The sequence below is a fragment of the Parasteatoda tepidariorum genome, chromosome 6 (genome assembly GCF_043381705.1).
Source record: "Parasteatoda tepidariorum isolate YZ-2023 chromosome 6, CAS_Ptep_4.0, whole genome shotgun sequence".
Lineage (NCBI taxonomy): Eukaryota > Metazoa > Arthropoda > Arachnida > Araneae > Theridiidae > Parasteatoda > Parasteatoda tepidariorum.
Genome location: NC_092209.1, coordinates 53,580,184 through 53,600,106, shown reverse-complemented (window position 1 = coordinate 53,600,106; position 19,923 = coordinate 53,580,184). Strand labels below are relative to the sequence as shown.

Sequence of the window (19,923 nt, the reverse complement as noted above, 5' to 3'; positions counted from 1 at the left end):
TAAATCAAATCATTAAGAGATGAATTAAAGTATTTTTGAATGACAAATCTGAAAAACATAAGATTTTTTGCTGCATTTAAAATATTGAAAACCCCTCTCTTCATACTTATTTAAAATCTTGCCTCTAAATATTATTAATTTATTTCCTAAAACAAAATAAGAGCACTGAAAATTTTGAAGGTAATAATACAATAATAAAATGCAATAAGTAAAAAAAAAATTTTTTTTTTTAAAAAGTAACAAAGTAAAATAATTGTTTAAAAACAATCTGCACTTAGTGGATGGTCCCTCATATAAAAAAATTAAGTTATGAAACTCAATTAGTTTTTATCCTTATTTAATCTTATCTTTATCTAATTACATGAATAAAACGGAGATAGAAAGTTTGAGGTTATGAAGCTTTGTGATTCTTGACTGTTCTGAGGATCAACATGAAATTATGTACTTAGTGGATGGTCCCCTAGTTAATTCAAGGATCATGGTACTAATCTATAAATAGAATAGCGCAAGAAGGCCATTAGCTTTCCATTGACGAAGACGATGGTACATCAATAACGATGAAATCAACAAGAGAAAAAATTTTCTTTTGCTATTAAAATTTGGCAATGTTTAGTTGGTCCCCAAAACATTTTTGGCGCAGATTCGGCGCAAATTTAACATAAAATGTCGTTTCTGCGCAGTAATGCGCAAATATACCGATTTGGCGCAAAATGCGCAATATGCGCTGCACTTGAAGCCCTGTACAATGTGAAAACCTCGCTTTTTGTATCATTCGTGGTGAAAATCGACATGCTAAGTAATCTCATTGTGGAAAATGGAAAATAAAGTACTAAAAAACACCCAATAAAAAAAGCACCTCTAAGGGCTTTTAAAAATTAAAATTGCAAATATGCACATTTAAAAGTACTTTTTAAAAACACTATGCACCAAAATATGTATATATTTTTTTATTTCTTCATGATTTTTAGATTTACTTAGTGTCAGTAAGAGAACAGCATATAAGAGGATAATCATGTTTTAAATTTTTGAAGAAATTCCAAGGGATCTGAAACTATAAAAATCAAAGTACAAGTAGTAATTAATTTTTCTTATGACCTATTTAAATGTTCAGAAACAGCACAATCAAATTGTTAAAAATATATTTCAATAATGAGATTTTATCACAATAATTCGTGATTTTTTAATAATTCAATAACAAGCAAAATAGTTTTCAATTCCGAGCCATTTTAACACTAATATAAAATTAAATGTATAATGCTGGGAAAAAAAAGTTGAGGCACTTGAATAAGGCTATGAAATGTCAATCATAACATACACATGCATAAATGAAAAAAACATCAGTAATACTTGGGAATGGCAAACCACAAACTGTACTCATCATGATAAGCAGTTAATGTGATTTTATCTCCCTCTTGCACAGAACAAGTCTCAGGTAAGTAATATATAGCTTGCATCCAATGGTCTCTCCACTAAAAATGAATAACATAATCAGAAAAATCACTAAAGAGATTCTTTAGAGATAATTTTAATGATGCATATGAATCTCACAGAATTTCCTTTTTTTTTTTTTTTTTTTGAGACAGAGTGTCGCTCTNTTTTTTTTTTTTTTTTTTTTGCATAAAGTTAACATTATTTTTTTTCCAGAATTTTATGAATATGCAATATAATCATAAAAATCACTAAAGAGATTCTTTAGAGATAATTTAAATGATGCACATGAATCTCACAGAAATTCCTTTTTTTTTTTTTTTTACATAAAGTTAACATTATTTTTTTTTCAGAATTTTATCAATATGCAATATAATCAGAAAAATATAGCCTCATAAGAAAAAAATCAATAAAGAAAGACAATTATTACCATTATTTTTTTGAGATCAATTTAATGATCAGTGGTGATTGTAAGCCCAACTCAAAAATCCTGAAAACTTCTTGTGTAAAATGATCAATGACATATTTAAAAAAATTAACGTCTTTATGAATTTAAATCATTGATATTTTCACAACATGAAATTTTAAATAAATTATATGCAACATAATTTAAATAAATAATTATGTATAAGCTTACTTTTATCTCTAATCACATTTATTATTCGACCAGGAAAAAAAAATAATTTGCAAATGAAAGAGATGCCAAATATATATTCCAGCTCTAATATTTTTGAATAAAATATAGAAGAATTTTTATACATAAATGGGATCGCTGATTTCTGGACCTTGGATTTCCTGATATTTCTGGATCGCAATTAGCGAAAAATCCGAACTTTTTCCAGAACACAATTCTCTCTGAATGAGGCACCTAAAGCTCACAGAATTTACTTTTTTGACAAAAACTAATATTATTTTTAGACATTCCTTTTTTTCCCTTAGATATTCCTTTTTTAGTAATCGTTTTCTTTTTTTAGAATTTCATCAATCATTTTGTCGATAATGTAGCCATTTTTCATTTTGAAGACTAACTTGAAATGCGCTTTTCTTATGTCTTGGAAATTTTTTTTACATTCAGCTAATTTTTAATTAGTTAATTTGTATTCACTAAATATAAATAATAATTAATACATTGTAAATACAATTATAAGAATACTTTTCCCCTTGACACTCAATTCTTTGACTTGACATTGTGTAACACAGTTTTAGAAAATGATAGCATTTTGCACTGAGTTCCATAACTTTAAAAAATTTTTCTTTTGATTTTTATGAAGAAAATGGAAATTTTTCAGTTAGGAACTTCTTTAATAATTTTTCAGTCAATTTTATGACATTTAATTTCAAAGAGCTGAATATTAGAGAAAATTCTCACTCGGGCATTAAGGGATTAAAAAAGAATAAAATTATTTCTTTAAAAAAGTACAACATCACTATTTGACAAAAAATAGTTTTATAATAATTGGAAAAGCCAAGAAGAACTTCTTAAATTTCACCATAGCAGTCACCACTGGTACATTATCATACATCATCACTTGACTATTTATGCAACTTCATGATTTTGACAAGCTTGTAAACTCACCTGAGCATTTTTTGGTTCAGGTTGTACCCATTTTGGTCCATTGTTTAGAATGATATCACCATCCATATCCATTTTCAAATCCCACCACATAAATACCATTTCACATTCACCTTTTTTGATCACAGGAACTTGTTTTATAAAAGTTTCATTCATTTCAATATTTTTTTTACCAGTAAAATCAAACCTAAAAGAAAGCATCTCAGCATGAAAAATATAAGAATAAGATTATAACAGTTTTCATATTAAAACAGTTTATAACATTCCCATTCAATTTCAGGAAAGAAATTCCCTAACTTTCCCAGGTATATCAGGGAAATTTCAATGAAAATCAGAATCATATTTTATCTTTACCGTGCAATTTTTCCCCAGTCAGGTGCAAACAGTGAAAGTAATAAATGTAAATGTTTGGGAATCACCTATTTATATTTCCATTGTTAGGAGGCTTTTTTCATATACTTTGCCGTTTTTTTTGGGTACTTTCAAAAAACAATCAAGCATAAATTTCTTTTTAAACCTATAATTTTGTATATAGAATTTAATGAATCATATTTTGTTTACATACATACAATGTCAATTTTAAAATTTTTTAGACTATAAAACTTTTTAATTTCATAACTCTCTTGTTATAAGTTTCTTTTGAGTTAAGTTCCCTTCTTAAATTAATTTTAAAATCAGCTTTGAATAAAAAAAAAAAAAAAAAAAAAACAAANAAAAAAAAAAAAAAAAAAAAAAAAAAAATGATTTTTTCAATGTAAATTAAAATGCAGAATTCTTTTTATTAAGATGAAATAAGAAAAGTATTAAATTATTATATTTAAACCCTCTAATGGTTTTGTATGTAAAACATTTCTTTTTAATTTTCGATGGCTGCCTGTGTTAACATTTTGCAAATTCAGGCATCTACAGGGCAGATTTTTTGGCCACTCTTTCAGGGGCACTATATTAGGGGGACCAACATTGCTCCCACTGTAAGGACAGATAGTACAGAGAATGAAAGAATATCTATGCCTCGTCCGGGATTCGAACCCAGAACCTTTCTGATGAAAGGCCAGTTCCCTGACTTCCACGCAGTCCTGTAAATGCACAGTTTCAAATTGCTGCCCCACGTCTCCAACAGAAATCAGTTTTTTTTCTTCAGGTCAATGATTAAGAAAGAAGACAAAAAATATTTTTCTGTTTGACTATTTGCAAAATTTGAAGAGAATCAAATGATAAACAACAATGTTTTAAAATAAATACTTAGTGTCACAAAAATTAAAAAAGGAATGAATATAAAGTCATACCTAAAGACAGATGTTGGGTCGGTTAAAGCTGTAAATTTATCAGCGGGTACTTGAGACATTTGTATATCATGTACTGCAGCTGAACCAGGACATGCAGCCACAATTTTTGGAGGTATTATAACTTGGTTTGGTCCCACATGAACAGGTAGAAGTTTATTCCACTTTGATATCATGGGCGAATGAATAATTTGAACAAAAACTGAAGCGGCTGACGGTATAACAATGCAGTCTTCCTGAAAGATAAAGCAATATAATTCATCTAAAGATAATATTAATTCATATGTAATGAATAAAATAGACTAATATGTATCTTTAAACTTCGGAAATGTTATTTATTATTAAGTATCAGTTATAGAAATCAGCAATCCAATTCAGTAACTTAGGTGAACACCATACTGCGGAAAAAATCTTTTATTACAAATTCCCTTTCAGTAATTTGAAATTAGAAACAGTGGATTTAGGTAAATGTAGAGAAAACCATATAGTTTTGAAAGCTGAAAAAAAAAATTTCCAGCAAATTGTGGCAGGATTACACAGTGAGAAAGATATCTTCCAATTATTTGTTTGCATTTTAAAAACATTTTATCAGCATTTAAAATTTCATGGTTTACCAAGTTTATTTGAATTCGCTTTTCTCTAAGCTATAAATTTTAAATTACTAATTTATATAAGGCAGAATATGGTATATTGAGTTTCTCCCGCAGTATAGGGTCCGCTTAATAGCCTTTTACATAAGAAAAATTTAAAAATAAAATTTTTATAAAAAATAAATAAATAAAGTATTATAAATTTAAAAAAAATATTAAGTTAGTATATATTTACAAATTTAGCTAGAAACAATTTAGAAAAATAAAAATTTATCATAAAAAAACATGTTTTTTAATTCCTCTCCTGAAGACTTAATACTGTATAGAACCTGTTATCCGGAAATCAGAAATCCGGAACAAAATTCGATAAATTTTCCCGCCATTTAAAATTTTTTTTTTTTTTTTCCTCATAAGATTTTAGGATTTTTCTTTCTTTTTTGAAAGATGTTTACCTTACCATCATTTTGGAAATAATCATTAGTGTATTACTTCATCATTTTCTCTTCTTTTTAAGATTATTTCCAAATATTTATATACATATTTTTTTAGTTGGGTTTAACAATAAAAAAACAGCTTTTTGTAGCTATTCAGAAAACCGGAAAAATCAGTTATCCGGAATAGCGATGGTCCCGATCATGGCGACCGGAGTGCAGTGATGATAACATTGCTAACAACATGCCTTTGGTCTCAAAATGGCAAAGCCCTGACCTTCACAAGCTCCTTAGCTAATAACAGGTTGTTTCAGGCGTGCTTAACTTCGGGTGTGCCGAGTAAGCATAAAACTCATTATTTTAGTAATTGTCACTCGATTTTCATTCAATGATAAGAGAAAATGGGTTATACCGCAACGAATGGGTTACACTGTAACAAAACAATATTTTTTAAATCATAGAACAATAAATATACAGCACTTGCTATACAACTTTTTATATATAAAAATTTTAATGAATTATAAAAATTTTGCTTCAAAATTAAAACTATTATATATTAAAATATTCTAAGAATAGTAAAAACACATTCAATAAAGAAACAAATGTAAAATTAATAAATAAAATGGTATTATCTTAAATAATATAGAAAGCTAATGTTTTACCTCTAATAAATTTTTGGTAGCGTGATAAAATGTTTTGAGAGCACCTTCTCCAATTAGTTCTGTATCAAACACTTCTGCAACTAAAATGTTTGCTTTTTCTGCTAAATCACCATCTGTATATGAAATGAAGTATATTTTAATAAAAACATAATAATTATTTATACATTTGAACAATATAAAAATTAACATTAAACATTAATAATTAATAGGTCATTGAAGCTTCACGAAGAACAAAATTAAATCATTAATTAACATAATTTTTACACAGGTTTTTTATATAACACTGAAAAAATAAAGTCAAATTTATTTTTCTGTGCAGCTAAAAATGTTACAAGACATTTTAAATATGCTTGAAACTTAAAGGATTTTCAAGTCAAACCTCATTATGTAAATTGTAACACTTTACTCATTTTCTTATACAGTACAGAACCCGTTATCCGGAAATCAGTAAACCGGAAAACCAAAAAACCGGAATGAAATTCGATAAATTTTCCCGCTATTTAAAAATTTTTTTTTTTTTTCCCTCATAAGATTTTAGGATTTTTCTTCTTTTTTGAAAGATGTTTACCTTACCATCATTTCGGAAATAATCATTAGTGTATTACTTCATTGTTTTGTCTTCTTTTTAAGATTATTTCCAAATTTTTTTTTAGTTGGGTTTAACAATAAAAAAACAGCTTTTTGTAGCGATTTAGAAAACCGGAAAAATCAGTTATCCGGAATAGCGATGGTCCCGATCGTTCCAGATAATCAGTTCCCTACTGTACAATAATTTGGGTTCACATAAAGATATTCATTTGCTTCAGATATGAAAAATGGTTCCAAAAATGTTTGCCAGAGGCATACAATATGAGCCTTTGTTCTCTTCCAATAAACCGATAACTCTCATAAATGGGCAGTTTAAATTAACCAAGTTTTCTATTTATATCTATATTTATTTATTAAAAAAAAAAATAATACAGACATATTTCATTGCAATCCAACAGATTCTTTTTTATTTCCTTCAATGAAGCTTTCCAAATATGTTTTTATGTACTGTATGTAAAATTTGAATTCTTTACTAATACCAGCTTTAATGATTTAATATCAAAATATGCAAGAATTGTGGCTTATTTACTTTTCGTTTGGATTTTTAGATTATATAATAAAATAAGTTTAACATGAATGTTGACCAATGCATTGCGAATAAAAAAAGAAAAAAAAAAGCGGATAAAATAATGATGCAAGCAAAGACAGTTAAGGGAAGGGATATCTTCATCTGATTTTTGTCTTAATATTTCACAGGAATCAATTTGTTTTTCTGAATAGTTGATATTATTCTGAGATCTTTTATAATTTACTATAGCTCCGTCAACAAAGTTAAGTAATAAATATTTTTGCAAAAGTACAGTAGAATTCTAGAAATAAAGATCACCTTATGGGACACATTGCTCTGATATGGTATTTTCTGCGCAAAAGATGTTAATTGTATTAAATTAACAAAAACTTTCTAACAAAGTTTATGAAAAAAGTCTATTTTGTAGTTGTAAGATTAATAAAATTTATAATATTTTTTCTCACTTATAAAAAAAAACTTTTTTCCCCTTCAATTTAGTCAATTAGCCAAATATTTAACTATATAGATAAAATATGGTCTTGGTTAATTAGGATAACTGGAGTTCTACTCTACTTATCTTTTTACATGCTTAATACAAATAATGAAATAAATAAAAACCTGGTCCAACGGTTAGGTCTGTAGAATGCTTCAAAATAATTTTAATCTTATGATCCAACTTATTTGCTTTTATTACATCTTCAGCACATTTTGCAACTGGTTGAAACACCTAACATATAATTTATAATATTAGGATTAATATTTTTATATACATAGCAAATAAAAAAAGAGACAAAAAACTCAGTAGAAAATAAATTAATAAGCTAATGAATTATAATTTGATTAGAAGTTTTGAAAAATATAACTATAAATTATTACCTCACAAGCAGTAATGGTGTCAGCACCACAGCTGGCAGCCATCATGGATAACAGCCCTGTTCCAGTTCCGATATCTAAAACTTTGGCCAATCTACCTTGATCTTTCATTGATTGTACAGCTTTTTTAATTGCAGCATTATACTTCTGATTCTAAAGAAATTATGTGTTTGAAAAATTTAGGCAAATAGTTAGTTAAAAAAAAGGTAAGTTTTAATAATTTTAATTTAAATACATTTATTCAAAATGAACAAAAAAATTCTCTTAAGAAGCACTGATGTTAAATCTACTCACATTGGACAGTAACTAAAATATAGCGGTTTAGAGAATTAAATATTTTAAAATATATTTAAACAATTATACTACTGCACAATAGTAAAATCAACATTAACGACAAAATTAAAATTCAATATTGAGATTTTTATACATTGTTACAAATTATAATAATAAGTTAAAAAAATTTTTTTTTCTTCATCAAAAACCAATTTTTATTTTTATCAATTACCTGAAATTCTATTTAAGCCAGAGCTCATTCTAGGCAGGGTATACAGGGCGCAGCACCCTGCTGCCCTTTTAGTCAAATGAATCCACCCTGCTACCCCTGAAGTAAATTAGTGCCCTGATATAATAGACTCCATACCCATTTTGCCCTTTCTTTCCTCAACCCTTCCTTATTTTTCCCCCCAAACTCTACAATGGATTTCTTAAACTTATGTTATTTTCAACTCTTTTTATTTAGTTTGCCATTGCTGCACTTTTCTTTGAAAGTTTGCAGTTACCCACACTATCATTAAATCATAACTACAGACTCTTAAAAACATACATTTATTTTATTATTATATACATGTCTTTTAAATAAATTACAAAGCTAATTAACTAATTAACTCGATATATATGTTAATTTATTAATAAAAATTAGTAATATGATTGCCTTGCTACTTTTAGTAAAGTAAAAAAAAAAAAAATTTCTTTTACTAATTGACAATGTTTTTTAATAGAACGTGTAAAGCCCATAGAAAGAAATTATTGCTTTTTTAGAATAATAATCCCCTTTTTTTAAACTTTTGCACCCTGCCCTTTTTTCTGCCTAGAATGAGCTCTGTTTAAGCATTGATAATATTAGCAAGGGAAGAGAAATAGTTACGATGCTGCCTTTCCTGAAATGGTGAAGAATGCAAAAAGCATAAATGGAGGAAAAAAAACATAGGTAAAAAGGTAAATTGAAGTAAAAAGGAGGATGCAATGTAAACAGATTGAGTTAAAAAGCATAAACTAGTGCAGATACATTCCAGTTATCTAATTCAACTGGATCAGTCACCAATTCAGAAAGAGAGGCTACACAAATTTTTCTCCAGCAAAAGGAATGAATACATTCACTGCCCTTTATTTTATGGATTCAACTGTTAAAAAATAATGGAAACGACATAGCAATCTAAACAGAGACATAAAATTTGAGGATATATCACTTGTTGACACATTATGTGCATCCAAATTAGGATAATAGTCACTGTGAACAATTATTTCTTGTATCATTAAAATTTATTCAGTTTTTTACTAATTGCAATAAATCTAATATTTTTCTTTTATTTGATTGAATACTTTTTAAAGCTTTTATTTTTTACTTAATTGTACATAAATTGATAAAAACACATTAAAACATGTTTATTAACCCTTACCCTTTCTGCATCATGAAGCATATCAGCATACGATGATCTAAAAAACATTAATGGTTATTGTTAGAGATAAAAGTCAATAGAATCTTCAAAAAATAAATAAACCTAAGTAAGCAAGAGGAATTAAACATGTTACTATATTTTATTATTACTATATTAAATCGCCTTTTATGTTTCAGATTAAACATTAATTTACTTTTTATTACATATATAAAATAATTATCACTATATGCTAAAAAAATATGCTGGAAGTTCTATGGTCTAAAGATGACATTTCAATAGCAGAAAAAAGACAATAAGTATTTTAATAATTATTTAAGCTCTCATTCCTTTATATTAAACACATAAAATAAAAGATTGAAATCTAAATTGCTCAGAATTGGTTAAGTTGAGCACTTTACTGTAGAACAGTTTAACAATGACCACAAGCCCTCAGTCTCTTTGCATTCTGTTCAAAGTGGCCACCCACCCGCTTACTGACAGCAGCCAGGGATACTTGACTTTGGTATTCTACTGGCAACCATTTCTTTTTAAAGTCCATTGCAGGACCTGTTAATAAATAAATCCAATTCTATGATTTAGATTTAACAAAATTTTGTTGAGGCTTTTTTAACTAGTCTACTTCAAAATTTTACGAGAAGATAAAAGCTCTCTCTCAAAAGAAAAAACTATTTTCTTTAAATCAAAACTATAATCTTTACTTTGTTATTGTAGTAAATTAATGCAAATTAAATTATAAGGATTATTAATATATATTGATACTCGGCATAAATTTGCTTATTTATGTACAAAGGGGTCTGTCTTTTCTGAGAGGTAATTATTTTGTGAAAATTTTGACATAATTTTTGAAAATAAAAAATTTATATTAAAAAATCAACACAAAAATGTGGTAAAAATATGGATTTATTGTTTCTTAAGGGACACAAAAATAAAATTTTAAGAAAAAGTATATTCTACCGCTTTTCCTAAAGTTGAGTTTGTGAAGGTACCCCTAAATGGTAGTAAATTTGGTCTGGACAGACACCTGGTACCTGTATATTTATGTATAAATTTCAATTAATTTTTTAAATATACTATAAGAAAATCTGTCAATAGATAGCAATTATTGTTTAAAAAAATCTGATTATAGATAATAACTATTATGTTAACTGACACCCTTCAAATCATCAGAAATTAGATACAAAATAAATTCATTTGTAGATAGCAACTATGTTTAATAACACACTACAATCAATTGAAAAGAAAATTAGTGTTTAGAGATGGCGATTATTATGTTCAATACACACTACATTCAACAGAACACTATGTAAAATGCTTTTGTTTCACATTTGAAAATATATATATATATATATATGTATTTTCAGACTATTTACTAATAATAATAAATTTGTTCTGTGATGCACAAAATGTTTTGGTTAGCTTTCTCCACTTGAATTTACTTTCTCCTTTTTTATCTTTTCGTATTCAAATAGGCTAGTAATTTCTTTGTTTTCCGAATAGATTGCTGGACTTTTTAAATAGTATTTTGATATTTGCTAACTGAATAGTATTTTGTATTTGATGTATACTCCACTCTAGATTTGATTCTTTTTGGGACATAGGAAACAACCGAATTAACAAATAGGTGAACAATTGGTAATATTTTTTATTTTATTTCCAGTGCCCACCATATTTCGTCAATTCAGGCATTTTACAGGACAGATTTGTTGGCCACTTTTTCAGAGGCACTATATTAGGGGGGCCAACGTTGCTCCCACAGTAAGGCCAGATAAAATGAGAGAACATTCGTGAATTACCCGGGATTACAATTGGTAATATAGAACTATAATAAAATTGTAAAATAGCAATGAATAGCACAAGTTTAAAATGATTAATTTTTGCAGATATAAAAACTTTTTTTAACGCATGTTTTATATTGTAATTTTAAAATTATGAACAAAAATATAATATCGAAATAACCTAGCGACTTCTTGGAAATAATCATAGTATTCATCTTTTTCAACCCATTCCTTTTTACCACTAATAGGATTTATGCTCATCGTAAAAATACTCATGTTTCTGCAAAATTTTCTCAGATAATAAATCAAAATTAAGATTAATATAATGCATGAAACCACGTGTTTAAGAAAGTCGCTCAAACAACTTCGGAATTTTCATTTCCATCAATCAATGTAAATATAAACACTGCTCAGTATTGATAGATTGATTGGTTGCCTTAATGCCGTTGCCAGTTTTTCAAACAGTATAAAGCACCGTTCTCACTGCATGCACCATCAATCGTCGTCTCTGGAATTCTTTATGGAAGGAAAAGTGTACTTTCTTCACTGTGACCTTATCCGCATAAACTGAATTCTGCTGGACGGACTTCTTGTTTATCTTTTTGTTTGAGCGCTAACAGGTTAGTGAATTGCCTATAATTTCAATTCACTTTTCTTTTGACTTTGTAATTTATGAAATTATACCTTTTTATGTGGTTTTTATTGTAGTTGTTGTATTTTTTTAAGATGTTATATTTTTTAATGAAATGAGTTGTTGTAAGTGTTCATAAACACGGTAGACTAGTTTGGTAAAACAATATGAGTTTATCTAAAGTAGCCCAAAAATGCCGTTTTTGCGGTATAGGAAGTGGTATATATACTTGCCCACGATGCAGTTGCAAATATTGTTCATCATACTGTTATAAAAATCGTGAACATGACGGGTGCGTTGAATTGTTCTTCCAAGAATGGGTCGAACAAACTCTCAGAGACGAACGTGTTCGTCAAGAAGAGGAAGAGAATATGAGACGAATTATCCAAAATTTCGAAAAAGATGAATTAAATCCGGATTTACGCAATGAATCTGTTGCTTCTCCTATTGAAGAGCGGTTTGCGGACTTGAATTTAAACTCAATTAATGAGCATGATATTTGGGAGAAGCTCAATGCAGACGAAAAGTCTGAGTTTGAATCATTTATCAAAGATAAAAACAAACTTGAATCAATTGTTTCACTGAAGCAACCTTGGTGGACATCTCAAATTTTGAACCTGGTTTCTGATTTTGAATCGGATTCAAGTGAAACTAATGATGACGTTGCAGAAAGGCCTCCATTCCCTTTAAATTTTAAAAAGCTTTCAGAAATGACATCTGCTAAGCCCTCAGAATGCATACCTTTAAATTTGATTAACATTCTTTATGCATATGCATTCTTATGCCGTTTTTTCAATTGTGAATTGAGAGACTTCCTGGCAGAAGTAGTCGATCTCTTATTTGTTTTAAGCCCTGTTTTATCTGAAGGAAAGAATTACTCAACTTTAGATGAATCGGTGCAGGATTCTATAAGACTAATTATGGATCAACAATTAGATGTTCCCATCTCTTTTGTGAAAAGTATTGTGAATGATGTTAGCAATATCATGCTTGGTCCAAGTAATGCCAGATCATCGACTTTTGTTTTATGTGCACTGCATGATATTAAATTAATTTTTAATGACTATAAAAGCTTGTGTCAGAGTAAAAAAGACCAGGATAAAGCAATGAGAAAAAAACTAACATTGTTAATAAAAAAGATAGAATATTTCATTGCATGGAGTTCAGAATTTGAAACAGCCTTCTCTGGTATTTCATCTGATTTGTTATTGTTGATGTTGCCAGATCTTATGCCTGAAAGTACTAGCTCTATAAGTGAAGAAAAGGTTTTAAAAGTAGACATAGGCAAACCTCTTATTGAGGAAGTGAACTAATCATAATTTCAAACCAATGATTTGTTTATTACATTGGTTTAGGTTATGTAAATAAAACTAAATAACTTGTTCATCCAATTTTTCTGTGTTAAAAGTTGAGAAAGAAGAATTGACTTGCTTTATTGTAATATGATTCATTTTGGTGTTAATTTGAAGGAACATTAATTGTAATAAAATTATTTTTTTTTTGTCTATTCAAATGCAGAAATTATTATAAATTTCTTTCCTTTGTATGTTTGTTGCTTAGTATTTATAGTGCCATTGAAGAGGCATAAATTTTTATCCATTAATTTCACAAATTTCCTCACTAAAATTGTTGATAAAGCTTAATATTGACTTCATATAATGTGCGATTTTATGTTTAATTTTATTTTGCTTGTAAGTGTAGTATAATATGAAACAACACTTCGAATATCAAAACTTATTGAAAATTTAAATTTACACATTCTAAAAATTTATCTTACATGCTCTCGTTTTAAAATGTACTGTACCTTGAAAATACCACAAATTGCAGTTTTAAAATATAATATAATATTTATTTATACATCATTCATGAACTTTAAATTACTAAGAAATTTTAAATTAATTCATTGAGATATGTGAACAGAAATATGATTTCATTCTTATAATACTGAGATATCTCTTAATTATATTTCACTAAATTTATAAACCATTTTCATAAAGAAAACAAAACTGTTAATTGTTATGGTGAAAATTTTCTTCTTCTAAGCACATGAGACATTTTTTGCTGATTTGATTTTTAGACTAATAAATTGTTTATTTGTAGTTTTGATTTTTGAACTTTACTGTTGAAAAGCTTAATATGTTCTTTTTTTCTTTTCTTTAACATATTTATTAATATCTTTGAAATATGGATGCATTTTGACTAATTTTATCAATTGCAGCAATTTTTTCTCATTGGTATTAGTTTACATTCAGTTTAAAATAGCATGATAAATGTCTTATATATGTGTAGTATTATTTTTTAATATTTTATATGTATTTTGTATATAATTCAAAAATCTGATCAGTGCTCATGAAGAAATAATTCATACCTAAAACAAATCAACTCAACTTAGCTAAATAAAATTGTTTTTAAATTTTTGTTCCTCTCAATTTTTCTTTGAGTTTATTGAAAATTTAAGATGTAAATGTTACAGTTGTTTAAAAATAAAATGAATTTAATTAGTTTACTGTTTCATTTTTCTAAAATGTTTTTTAAATATCTTGAAGTAAACTAAATTTATTTTTGCTAGAAATTCGGTCAGCAGGGCTGGGTTTTACATGATGCATCAAAAACCTGTCAAAAAGTGTCATAAACTGTCGAAGTCCAACAAAAATCTGGGGCAATTTTTTGTTTTTTCTTTGGAGACATTTTATTAGAATCAAGTAACACACAATGAATCCTCCAGGAAAGACCACCTCTATGTAGCTATCACCTCTATTTACAACCACTTTTAATGTTTGTGCGATAACTTTTAATGTGATCTAATTTTAATTATGTTAATAAATAATTGGTTCACTGCATTGTGAACTAATTATAAAAATATAAATGTTTGCTTAAATGAGTTAATTTTTTCAATCTTCAATTCAAGGGTTTATTTAAATTACTATTAATATTTTGTACAGTTATTAGTACCTATAAATTTACTAGTTGCATGTTATCATAGGTTTAGTGCATTTTCTTTCTAGACAATGCAGCTCAGCATCAATAGAAAGAATAGTTTGGAATTTCGATCTTATTCATGCAATACTGAAAAATGCACTTGAAAGATGTAAAAAACTTTTATTTTTTTGTAATTGCATGCTTCAAGTTAAAATGGGATTTAATGAAAATTGATTTTACATCTAATAAAATGTTGTTTTTTTTTATTTACTGATTGTTTTCATTTTTTTATTTCGAATAATTTAACAGGTTGGATAAATTTCAATTTTACACATTTTCATTTATATTGATGTAATATTTTCTACATCAAAAGTTGGGTTTTTGACAGTAATTGTCAAAACAAAAAGAGAGTTTATCAAAATAATTCAAGAACATAATTGATTGATCACTTGTAATTTTATAAGTTTATTTACAGGGTCCAGGCCGAATTTACTACCGTTTAGCGGTACCTTCACAAATTCAACTTTAGGGAAAACGGTAGTTTCACAAATTCAATCTTAGGAAAAACGGTAGTTTCACAAAATATTTTTTCTTAAAGTTTCAATTTTGTATCCCTTAAGAAACGATAAATCCATATTTTTGTGTTGATTTTTAAATATAAATTTTTCACAAATTATGTCTAAATTTTCACAAAATAGGTACCTCTCAGAAAAACCTAGACAGACCCCTGATTTATAAATACTTCCTGTTTATAATAGCCAATAATTATCCTTACGCTAAAATTTTGGGTTTTTGACATGACATATAAAACCATGGTTAAAACCAGAAAAAATCATCAATTGTCAATAACTTTTCAATCCTGGTCTTCAGACTAGAAGCACATGGAGCCAAGATTTTAATTTTAAGACTAATACTAATTAATAAAATTGCCAATGTTCCTACATCTTTAAAAATTGAAGATCATGTTATGTTACTAGATTTTTTTTTAGATCATGGTTTTAAGTTTATGTATGCATTATACTTTGTACTTACCCTAAAAACTAAATGTGGTATAAAATTTTATTTGTGGATAGGTAGAGAGTTTGATTGGTTGTTAGACTAAGACAAGAGGAAAAAGATTTCTCATATAGTTGATTCTAAGAAATTTCCACAGAAAATTTAATTTAGTTTAAGAGCAAGAAATTAGATACATCTCCCACTAAATTGGTACCTACTATAAATCTTTTATCTATCTAACAATCAGAGCATTGTCTGGAAATTAATGTAAAAGGTAGGTATGCGTATTGGTATTGATGTAAAGTGAAGCCTAAATTATGACATCAAAGAAAAAAAACTTTTTCTGAGATTATTTAGTAACTGTGAGGTCGAACATGATACAAATTACTTAAAAATTCAATGTTATTATTCTGATGTAAGTAATGTAGTAAATTTTTTTGAAACAAATAGTGGCATTTTTAACACGAATGCATTCAAAGTCACACTTTATCATTTATTTAATCTAGAACTATAAATACTTTTTGATTATATGAAACGTAAAAAAAAAAAAATCTTATACACATGGATGTTAAATTTTAAGTTCATTTTAAATAAATGGGCTGAATTATTTAGCTTGGCTGCAAAAAATGCTGATTAAAGATATCATTTAAAATTGAAGGGCTTGACGCAATTTTAGTAAAGTCACAGTTTTTTACATTTTTATATCTAACTGCTCCATAGTATTGTTCTCAGATAGGTATCTTGCAGGTTTCCTGAATTTCTTCTAGATAACAGCACAATACCAGATCATCTTATTTTACGAATGGAAACTAAGAACGCTGTCCTGAACAATTTAAAAGACTAGGATAATTATGTTTCCCAAGCTCCAGAATTTGAGAACGATTATTCCATCAATGCAAAATAGGATTTTATCTCATGTTTAATATTGTCAACAAACTGAATGGTTGAACATTTTAATTAATACAGCTTATGTACAGTGTATGTCTTGTAAAGAATTATAGACGTAGCTCCAAAATGTTAGTATCTCCTTCAAATGGGAAATGCTCATGGTTCATTTTCTATAAGAGGGTGCAATGCTGAATCGGTTAATTATTTAAAAAGTATCTTAAGTAGTTGAAGGAGAGGAACTGTGTGCATTGTTTTATTGTTCCCATTAATTAAAATTCTTTTCTTCCAATCTAAATTGAGTAGTTAGTTTTCATAAATTAAAATTCTATTCTTCCAATCTAAATTGAGTTAGTTGTTTTATTGTTTCCATAAATTAAAATTCTATTCTCCCAATCTAAATTGTGTAAGTTCAGGCAATATTCTTTTTTTAAATCATTGTCATTCAATCCTGTACATGAATCCCAGATCATTTGCTAATAGTTCATTAATGTAGCTCTAATTTGACATTAATAATCAAACAAAATAAACTATACTTAGTACTCATTACATGTCTCAAAATTCATTTAGCTGTAATTTGAAAAGTACTTTAAAAATCCAGAATGTAAGCTTTAATATTAAATAAATTCTCAGATATTGTATATATTTTATGCCTTATAATTGCACAGTGAACTTATATGAATTTTTTATTATTATTAATTATTGGCTTAAAAGTTAGAAATCTGTCTTAGTAAATTGAAAGAAAATTTCTTGCTATTATAATTCAGTTTAGCTCTCGGGTATAAATGGTTTTAGTGACTTGACATATGCAGAGACGCAGAAGATGAGTAATTGGTATAGTTGAATGTTATGGTGGTTTTGATAAATTCATCTAAAATAAAAACTGAGTAAGATTCAAGAACAGATGGAGAAAATAAACAAAAAGGTCAAAAGATCTGAGTTGAACGACACTTAGAACTTTTAAGGGAACATTTCGAATAAAACCGAATGAATATTTCGATATGAATATTGAATATTTCGAAAAATATATGAATATTTCGAAAAAAACCGAATTAGTTTTTTTATTCTTAAAGGCAGAAAATTAGTAATTGGTATAGTGGAATGTAGTACTACATGGTGGATTTGTTTTGATATACTCATCCAAGATAAAAACTGTGTAAGATGTAAAAACAGATGGAGGAAATAAACAAAAAGGTGACAAGATCTGAGTTTGGGACCTTAATTTACCCAAGTGAAATTCAACGACACTTTGAACTTTAAAAGGGCACTAATATGATTATTTCGGAAAAACCGGATTAGTTTTTACTGAACTAATTTTTTAAAGAAAACAAAAATCGTCATTGTGAAATGATGTATACAATTTAAGCATATAAAATTCCTTCAATTTTTATGAGGTTTTAAAGTATCAATTAATGGGGGATCCTGTATCATACAGTTATGTTAATCTAAAGGATTTATCTTTTTTTATTAAAAATTTGACTGATACTATTTATTTTATCAATGTCATATCACCTAATTTACCTAAAATATAGCTTTTGTCTGAATATATGTTCCATCAGTTATTCAAATTCGAACCCAATTCACCTTATTAAGACTTCAAGAAAATAGTCATACGTTTTTATTTTTGATAAATTTTTTAAATATTTAGTTTTAGTAAAGATAAATACATACCATTAATTTTCATTTAATATACATTAATTTATTTCAATAATACAATAAGCACTAAAAATAAAGGTTTTTCAATTAAATGATTGTTTTGTTACTTAAATTTAGAAATTTACTTAGTATACATTTGATTGAATTAACTCTTCATAAAGAGTTGAAAGACACATTTTTATCTTTGTTACATGCATACAGTTGGGGTAACATATACTTGTTAAGGCTTATATTCCTTATACTTGAAACTGAGTTCATGTAAGTTCTGAGATAAAAGAAAAATGGTAAAAATAAAACCTATGTAATTCTTGCAAAATAATGAGCATTTTTGAGATTTTAATATTATGCATTTATTTTTCAGGAATGGATGAATAAGGATTTTTATAGATCGTTTTTAGAAGAAGATAGTTTAGCAGTAGTTAATTTATTATCCCCATCATGGTATCCTTAATTGCATGCTTTTTAAACAGCATTGGCAAATTGATTCCAAAACCTCACTCTTACCATACTCATGCCTTTGGTTTACCTTTACCTCAAGCGTTTCACAGATCTGTAGACCCTGCCTGGCTTGAAGAATTTGAGGAGATACTAGTCATTGGAGATGTGCATGGATGCTATGACGAACTTAAATTACTGTTAAAAAAAGCTAATGCTGAAGAAGATTCTGTCCTGAAGATCTTTGTTGGAGATCTGGTGAATAAAGGACCCAAAAGTAAAGAAGTTCTGAATTTATTGATGAATTCTACATCTATGGTTTCAGTTAGGGGCAATCACGACGAAGTTGTCCTACGAGAATATTTTGAGTCAAAAAACCCTAATTACAAACTGAGTCCAGAAAACGCCTGGATCAATGATTTAAGAATGGATGAGGTTCGATATCTAGTGGAACTACCTTATACTATTTCTCTACCATCGTTGAATACCATTATAGTCCATGCGGGACTTTTACCTGGAATGCCATTGGAGAGTAATGATATCATGGATATGGTTGTAATGAGGAATATAATTGTATCAGATTATTTCTGGGATGGTGGTCTTTTGGCGACCAAAAATCCAAAGGAAGGAGAACCGTGGGCATCACTTTGGAGAGGTCCACAACATGTATATTTTGGACATGATGCCAAGCGAATGTTGCAGTGCTATTCACATGCTACAGGTCTGGATACCGGCTGTGTGTATGGAAACTGGTTAACAGGAGTTTTTATTAAAGGTAAAAGAAAAGGAGAATTTGTGAAGCAAGATGCGTTGAAAACACACAAAAAAACGAAGTCTAAAGACTAATCATACTGTGTAAATAACAGATTTATGATGTTATGTATAATTATTAATAAAGTTGCATAAACATTATCAGACGTTTTTTTTGCATTCATATAATAATTAAAAAATAATAAATATTCATATTAATATTTTGCTTAAAATTGGATTTTTTAAATTTTTTATTGATTAAAT

At 27.7% G+C, this 19,923-nt stretch overlaps 3 protein-coding genes across 3 annotated transcripts in view; 2 read left to right on the top strand and 1 right to left on the bottom strand.

Annotated features, from left to right (window-relative positions):
- LOC107444093 (protein arginine N-methyltransferase 7) overlaps positions 1–11,817 on the bottom strand; it is a 29,020-nt gene extending 17,203 nt beyond the window's left edge. Inside the window, exons 1-8 of the mRNA XM_016058174.3 lie at positions 11,569–11,817; positions 9,613–9,649; positions 7,940–8,089; positions 7,682–7,790; positions 5,968–6,080; positions 4,288–4,520; positions 3,005–3,188; positions 1,348–1,469 (exon numbers count right to left, since the gene is read on the bottom strand). Of these exons, the coding sequence (XP_015913660.1) occupies positions 1,348–1,469; positions 3,005–3,188; positions 4,288–4,520; positions 5,968–6,080; positions 7,682–7,790; positions 7,940–8,089; positions 9,613–9,649; positions 11,569–11,663 (1,043 nt within the window). The 5' untranslated portion in view covers positions 11,664–11,817. The remainder of the gene's footprint in view (positions 1–1,347; positions 1,470–3,004; positions 3,189–4,287; positions 4,521–5,967; positions 6,081–7,681; positions 7,791–7,939; positions 8,090–9,612; positions 9,650–11,568) is intronic.
- A 77-nt stretch (positions 11,818–11,894) lies between these two features.
- On the top strand, positions 11,895–19,821 carry LOC107444089 (bis(5'-nucleosyl)-tetraphosphatase PrpE [asymmetrical]). Its single transcript, XM_016058170.3, has 2 exons — positions 11,895–12,007; positions 18,836–19,821. The coding sequence occupies exon 2, from the start codon at positions 18,913–18,915 to the stop codon at positions 19,753–19,755; it is 843 nt and encodes a 280-aa protein (XP_015913656.1). The 5' UTR covers positions 11,895–12,007; positions 18,836–18,912; the 3' UTR covers positions 19,756–19,821.
- LOC107444088 (zinc finger HIT domain-containing protein 2) lies at positions 12,031–14,521 on the top strand. The gene has a single exon (XM_016058169.3). It carries the CDS (start codon positions 12,186–12,188, stop codon positions 13,329–13,331), a length of 1,146 nt encoding a protein of 381 aa, XP_015913655.1. The 5' UTR covers positions 12,031–12,185; the 3' UTR covers positions 13,332–14,521.
- Positions 19,822–19,923: the final 102 nt, after the last annotated feature.